The 8,149-nt window shown below is 38.0% G+C and overlaps 1 protein-coding gene across 1 annotated transcript; it reads left to right on the top strand.

Moving 5' to 3' along the window:
• Nucleotides 1-6,517: 6,517 nt before the first annotated feature.
• LOC144979135 (uncharacterized) lies at nt 6,518-8,149 on the top strand. The gene has a single exon (XM_078925736.1). It carries the CDS (start codon nt 6,518-6,520, stop codon nt 8,147-8,149), a length of 1,632 nt encoding a protein of 543 aa, XP_078781862.1.

Genomic DNA, 8,149 nt, shown 5'->3' with positions numbered 1-8,149 from the left:
CGTCCCATAGTGGGCAGGGAAGCAATTACTGTGCCTTCTGTCCCCTATGTGTTCCTACATCTCTGTATGGGCATGGAGCAATTGCTTGCTTTCTGCCTCAAACCCTACTGGGGGAGTCTGTAGTATAGTGAGGGAGGCAATTACTGTGCCTTCTGTCCCCCTACTGGGTGGGGATCCTGACGTCCCATAGTGGGCAGGGAGGCAATTACTGTGCCTTCTGTCCCCCTATATCTGTTTTCCAACATGCTTTCTGTATTTGGCTTGGAATTAGATTGCTTGGCTTTGTCCTGGCCTCTGAGGAGATACCCTAGCTGGAAGGGAAACAGTCGAATGTATAGTTAAGAGTTTTTGGAGATGATATTTTTGGACATCTAAACCATCTCTCTGTTTTGCACTGCATTATATATTGTTTACATATTATATATGATTTGTAAACATTTGAGTGTATCCCTCTTGGTGGACTGGGTAGGGTTCCTGACCTCCCATAGTGGGCAGAGAGATACTTACTGTGTCTTCTATCCCCTTATATCTGTTTTCCAACATGCTTTCTGTCTTTGTCTTGGAATGAGATTACTTGGTTTTGTCCTGGCCCTGGCCGGAGTCCTATCTGGGAGGGAAACATTCAAATGCATAGTTATTGTTTTGGGAGTTGATATTTTTTTTCCTTGTAAATCATCTCTCTGTTATGTATTTTTATATTTGTTATTTTGAATGTATAATGTAAGCATTTGAGTTTATTCCTCTTTGTTGGATTTTGTGCTTGTGTCCAGATGAGATTTATAGGTGATTTCAAACTAAGTACATTGGTGGTGTGCTCATGGAATCTACATCTGATCTCTATTTGTTCCCAGTTCCCCTTTGCCTTACTTTTTTTTTGGGTGCTTTAATTGTAATTCTATAACTTTTTACTATCCGATTTTCTTCCTTTTTACTGGCGCTGATATAACCTAAATGTGTTGCAAGCGCCGTAAAACCCATAAAAACAACAAAACAAACAAGTGCCGTAAAACCATTAAAAACAAAAACAAAACATTGCACATCTAGAATGTTTTGGCTATCCAATTTTCTTCCCTTTTACTGGCACTGATATGACCTAAATATGTTGCAAGCGCCGTAAAACCGTCAAAAACAAACAACAAAAACAAACATTTCACTCTGACATAATACCGATTTGAGGCGATGGATCACAATATTATGAAAATTGATCTTTTATATAGCGCAATATCCACTAAACGTGCTCAAAGCGCTTTACAAAGGGTCCCTGACCAACAGCAACACGTAACATGAAGAACGAAACATGACGCCTGTTGGGCAATATTACATTTTTTTTCGAACAGAGATAATGCTGTTAACGGCCAGGTACTCATTTTACACCTGAATACGGTGAGAGAATGTAAGTAAAGAGCCTTTTCCAAGGACTCAACTATGCATGGAGCGAGGCTCGAACCCAGGACCTTTCGATCCGAAAGCGAGAGTCATACCACAAGACCACATAGCCGCACATGTAACATGTGTTGATGAGCGCCTCATCTGTAAATCGCCAAGCTGTCACCGGTCTTGATACATTAACAACCTGACACATTAAAAGCCCTACTCAAAAGTGAAAGACAAAATCTTTATGGCATACATTGCCGTAGGTACTCTGAACAAGAAAAACAACACATTTTAAAATAGGTGCAAATATGTGCACATATTATTAGCAGGTCTGATAACCAAGGAGGAAGAAACCAACAAAACATGATAGTAATACTAATAATACTGGTTAAAATGATAGCAATGATATTCAGAATACAATAATGATAATAACAACGATGATAATAGCACAACGATTACCTTATAATATTCAGGTGTGAATGAGTATCAGGCTGCAGACAGCTAGGATATTGTAAAAGTGTTGGTACAAAAAGGACGCCTAACAAGTTTATGATATATATATATATATATATATATTGCTGAGGGAATTTAAAGAAGAAACATCGTGAAGCGCATGTAGATTTTCATATTCATGAAATTACACATATATCAAATTGCTTAGGGAGCGTTCACATATTATGTCAACACTTTGGGGGGGAGGGGGGGGGGTCTGCCAAATGTTGACAATTGTTGACATGGGGGAGGGGGGGGGGGGTTCATACCCAAGATTATGTCATCAAAAATTTGGTTATACAAATAGAATAAAAACACACCCAAGAAAAACACTGTAAAAGTTGAAGCGGATTAGTAACATATATTTTTTTATTCGGATAGGACATAAGTCTTCACAAATTACTTTTTACCAGATCAGGTGATCCACCTACACCTATTCACTGCTGGGTGGACAGGGGGCCCCCGAAAAAAAATGTGGCTGCGATGGGAATCAACTTGAGTTGTCAGGTCTTCAGCCACGCTCTAACAACTGAACTACCCTAAACATGTCTACATCTTCAAAATGGACTTTTTTGTTTGTTAACATCGTGTAATGCTGGCTACCAGTATTGAACAGAGACAAAGAGGTATATATCAAATTTCACAACTTTTGGCACTCAGTTGTTTTTACCTCTTTTCCTCTGTTCAATAGCCACCATCACATGACTTTCACGAAAAATAGTCCATTTTGATGATGTCATCATATTGGGGGGGGGGGGGGGGTCAAGTCAATGATGACAATTGATGACATGGGGGGGGGGGAGGGGGGGGAGGGGGGGGGTCTAAAAATGCCAATTTTTTGTTGACATAATATGTGAACGCTCCCTTATTAAAAACCACCGCCACTCAATTACCTGTCCCCCACCTCCTCCGTGCGGCGAGTTCCTAGGTGGCAGATTAGGGAACCGCACTCTGAAAAATAAATACAAAGATGTATTCAAAATTTTGACCCGAAAATTCAAATGTATCATCGATAGTTATCTATATCGTGGGACTAATTTTCTGGGCAAAATCTTTTTTTAAAATGTGTTTTGTTGAGGTTTTTTTCTTTATTTTTTCAGAGTATACTCATTACAGATATGGAGGGTAGCAGCGAAATAAAAATTAACAACAAAATAAATAAATGAAATAAAATAAATAGCCGACGTGGTTTAGTGGACAGGCTGTAGTATAGACTGAATGAAGTTGACGTCATTTAGCTTTCACTTTCAAAGTGTTTTAAAGATGTTCCAAACCAACAACAACAAAATAATTTAGGACGAGAAATAACGCTATTGCAATTTTTTTTTTCCGAAAGAGACAACGCTGTTACCGACCGGATATTCATTTTACTCCTGAGTTCGGTGAGAGAATGTAAGTAGGTAAAGGGCCCTTTCCAAGGACTCGAATTTTGCGACAGTCAGCGCGGGATTCGAACCATGACTCTTTCGGCACGAAGGCGAGAGTCATACCACTAGACTGCAAAGCTGCAGATGTTAAATGTCTCATCGTTGATAAAAAAACAAAACAAAAAACAGATGAATTGTTATCTTGGTCGGAATCTAAAGCTGATGGGAATCTAACCAGTTAACTGCTGGACTCCGGGGAAAAAACAAACTAAAGTTGTTTTTTTTTAATTTGACCAGAAAAATTCGTCCTTCAATATCGATCGATTTAAATGACCCTCATCTTGACAAAAACTCTCAAACCTGGGACTTCGCGAGGTCTTCTTTAAGTCTCAGGTTTGAGTGTTGTTGCCAAGTTGTGGATCATTTAAATCGACCGATGTTTGAAGGACGAGTTTTCTGGCCAAATTTTTAAATACGCGTCTTTCCAGTGCATGGCAGTTAGCTGGTTAATGGGAATCATAAAAATAGTAGATTGAAATCACAAATATATCTATCTATATATAAAGAGGAAAATACAGAGAGTCTCAGAAAAAAAGAGAGATATTTCCCTTGGCACAAGTAGAGGAACAGTCGTTTTGTCGTTTGTTTTTTGGGGTTTTTTTTTTAGTTTCTTCTATTTTTTCTTTTCTTTTTTTTTTTTGGTGGGGGGGGGGGGGGGTGACTTGACCGTCGAGGTCATCGTCCGATTGTTTCTTCTGATACTTGACCAATCGCCCCCCAAAAAGAAAAATTGTACTATGTGGCCGGATGTCAAAAATTGAATTTATTAGCACAAATGATGGAGGGATTTAAATTATCCCCATCTTGGCAAAAACTCTCAAACCCGACCTCGTGAGGTCCCGGGTTTGAGAGTTTTTGCTAAGATGAGGGTCATTTAAATCGACGGATATTTGAGGAGGAGTTTTCTTGCCAATTTTTTTTAAATACGAGTTTTTACAAAGTACGGCAGTTGTCTGATTAAAAGAGGAAGGAAAGTTTTGTTTTGTTTGCCTCAAAGAACAATTTCCCGAATGTTTTGAAACTTCAAATTTTCGTCGGTGATTCCAATGTGTTCAATAGACGGCATGGTAGTGTTAATTCAGATTCATTTTTTAATGGGAGCGATCTATATTCATGTTTTCGTCCAACCAAGTCATCAATCACATTATTTGTTGCTGTCTTCAGAAATGTAAATACGCTGCTTTGTTTATGAAAGTTGTAAGCATACTCAAGTGTCAAGCTGAACAAAATAACCAATCGTGATGGTAGATATTTCAAAAACTGTGAACACTTTTCACTATGTAGGTCACTTTGAGCGCACATTCCAATGTGACCAACGACCTCGAGCACATAGATCGTGCCCATTGGATGTGACTCAAGCAGGTTTTGAAAGTGATTTCCTCCAATGCGAGCCACTGTCTGAAAGCGTAGCCATCGTTAACTTATATCGAAATTGACGTCTCTCGGGTCTTTGTTATTGTTTTATTATTATTATTATTATTATTATTATTATTATTATTATTATTATTATTATTATTATATTATTATTATTATTATTATTATTATTATTATTATTTTATTATTTTATTTTTTTTTTTGTCATCAGCATTTATGAGTAATTCTCACTAAATTGTATCAACCAGACTAAAAACGTCCAAGACAACACACAGTTTTGTGTGTTGGTCCGTTATATTTCCGGATGACAATGTTGTGAGCTTCTTAAGAAAGCGCACACTGTCTATAGATAGTATGCGCTTGGCTAAGAAGCTCATAACATTGCCATCCGGAAGTATAACCGACCAACACACAAAACTGTGTGTATCCATGAACGTTTATAGTCGGGTTAATACAGTTCAGTGAGCATTACTCATAAACGCGGATGGCAAAAAAACAATAACAAAGACCTGAGTGACGTCATATTCGAACTATCTATACTGCTGTCCTTTTAAAAGTATTCACTGTGTTGGTTACAACAAAGGGACAGAATCTGTGTGATGACCGCATTCGCCTCATAAGTTAACGATGGCTGCGCTTAAACCCGTAACATGTCGGGGTGAATCAGACCACGACAAATGTTGGAACGAAATTCCATTAAGAGACACATTCGAGAGCATGCACTGGTGTAAAATTATACTGATATAGAAATAGAAAGCCGTGTATGAAACAGCCACAAAGCAGAAAGAAAAATACCAAGAAAAACAAACCGAAAAATCAGCCTGCCTCGACTTCCCTGTTGAGACGGACTGTTTTGTATTTGGGTTGTTTTTGTTGTTGTTGTTTTTTGTTTTGTTTTTTGTTTGTTTGTTTTTTTTTTAATTTTTTTTTAGTGTGTGTGTGTGTGTGTTATTTTTTTTTTGTTTTTTTGTTTTTTGTTTGTTTTTTTTGGTCAGTTGGAGCAGATTGAGTTTGGGATGGTTTTTCTTTGTATTTTTCTTTCCGTTTTGTCTGGCACTATTTCATACACACCTTTTCAGATATTTATTTTACACCAGTGCCTGAGTTGGTAGAATTCAGTGAGAACGGAATCATCTAACTGGCGGTCTAAAAAAAAACAACAATAACAAAGAGCAGAATGAAGTCAACTTTTTCCTTCTATTGAGATTGCATTGTCTACCAAATTCAGGCCCGTGATTGGTGGACAAAGAATAATTACAAAGACCTTTTCACACGGGACTGGTATCTCAGTGTTGTGTCTCGTTATTATAATGAAATGTGTGATTTTGTGAGTTTTGTTCACTCTTAGAAACCATCGAACCCTACAAAGGTACGCAGTGTTTACATTTGTGCTGTCATTTCAATAATGTTCACTGTGAGTTGGACACCACCAAGGGACAGAATCTGTGATGAACTCATTCACTAATGACATATTCCGAGCAGTAACTTCTACGTCATTCAAAGCCTATTCTCTACAATTTAATTCCATAAGGCACATATTGTAATCCACAATGGAAAAAGGAGATGAGAGAACATAATAGACTTTTGACACACGGTTAAATACGTGACCCACGTATCCGTCTGGCAATATGTCGGGATGAAACAGATTCCTAAAAAGGAATATAAAGTTAAACTTATCACAAATATAAAAATTAAGACTTTAGTCCTATTTTCTTTTGATATATATTCAATTTTCCACAATGACAAAATATAATTATCCATTTCTGATTATAAACTCAATTTTCAGCATGGAAATCACTCTGACTAAAATACCGTTTTTATAAGAGTCACGTAATGTTATAGTCAGTATCATGAAACCACAATATCAAAAGTACAAATTACTCATTGGAGTTATTCTCCTTGTTTCCACCATTGGATTACCGGGATATTACGGAAATTTGGCAAGCTACAGCGTCTCTTTCTTTCGTGCTCATTTGACGCTGTATTCCAATGACACTGACAGTATCACAACGTTGATGTTGAGTTTGTTTTTCATCGCAATGAGCTTAGGCCAAGTTTTATCAGGTAAAATTTCAGAGAAAATTGGAACCTTCAAAACTATATTATTGTCAGTTCTTATATTTGACACTGGAATTTTTGCAACATTTTTTTCTGTGAAATATTCCATATATTTGACCATTTTTACTTTTATGATATTGCCTGGTGTAGGTTGTGGGGTGATTTTCGCCCTGTCCTTTGCTCTAGTCGCCGCGGAGTTCAAGGACAAATATGTCGGTGTAGCAGTTTCTTTTGTATCAATGTCTTTTAGTACCGGAGCCATGTTCTACAATGAAATGATAACTGCGTTCATTAATCCCAACGGTTTGGTACCAAATATAGATAATGATAAAAACATGCTGTACTTTGGTCAAAGTGAGATCTTGAATCGATACCCTCAGGTCTTTATTCCAATCGGTGTTCTATCCGTCAGCTTTCAACTGATTGGCTTTCTGCTTTTAAGACGCCCAAAACCGAAAACAGAAGACACAGCAGAGATGGGAGAAGCAAGGATTACGCATTGTGATGACGTAATTAGGGATTATAAAAGTTCATGGTCGTGCAAAACAAATGTGATCAAAGAAGAAGATAATGACTTCATCAGTACTTACACGACAAATATTGAACAGAATGAGGCTAATTGTAGGATTATAAGTATTGAAGTATATCCTGCAAATGGAAATGGCAATTTTGAGGACGAAACGTTAAGCTGTAATTCCTTTAGAAATAACGGCACGATATTAGAAAAGGGTGTCAATACACTCAACGATGAAATGATAGAATCACACACCAAAACACCGAGAGACGAAAAAGAAAATATGATAAAATCCCACGAAAATGACAAAACGATGCCTTCACCACATGACAAATCACCAACGGAAGTCTTGCGTTCATGTGTCTTCTATGTCCTATGGGTGACTTCATTTTACATGGCATTGGGTTTCCTAGCAGCGACAAACTACTACAAACTATTCGGACAGGTTTGGATCGCTGACGACAAATTCCTAACAGCGATTGGAAGTGTTTCTACCATAACGTGCGCAGCTGCAAGACTTTTGACCGGCTTAGCCGTTGATAAGATGGGGTTGAAAAATGTGACAGTTGGATCCACGGCTTTGTCCACAGTCCTCCTTTCATTTTGGTACCTTTCTGTGCGTTCGGACCGATGGCTTTACATGGTCTTTACAGCAGTTCTATCCGGACTCCTCTCTAGCGGATTCATCCTCATCCCACTGGGAGCTCTGCAATATTTTGGTCACCAACATTACCCAACAAACTACGGTCTTGCGATGACGTCAACAATATTTGCTAACCTAATAGTGCCTTGGGTTTTCCCTCTAATCCTTCAAAATTTGGGCTGGTTCTTCTTGTTTCTGTCTGTGGCTGTTATGGGACCTTTTATCACCGTGTGTATTATACAGTTCCTGCCTGGAAGATCGTGTTGA

Source organism: Berghia stephanieae, chromosome 9 (genome assembly GCF_034508935.2).
Source record: "Berghia stephanieae isolate SIO BIC M18660-M18661 chromosome 9, UCSD_Bste_1.3, whole genome shotgun sequence".
Taxonomy (NCBI): domain Eukaryota; kingdom Metazoa; phylum Mollusca; class Gastropoda; order Nudibranchia; family Aeolidiidae; genus Berghia; species Berghia stephanieae.
Note: the sequence above shows the minus strand (reverse complement) of the source record. Positions and strands in the feature narration are given on the sequence as shown.

Coding starts and splice junctions, on each gene's coding strand:
- LOC144979135 (XM_078925736.1), top strand. CDS start 6,518: ATGAAACCACAATATCAAAAGTACAAATTACTCATTGGAGTTATTCTC.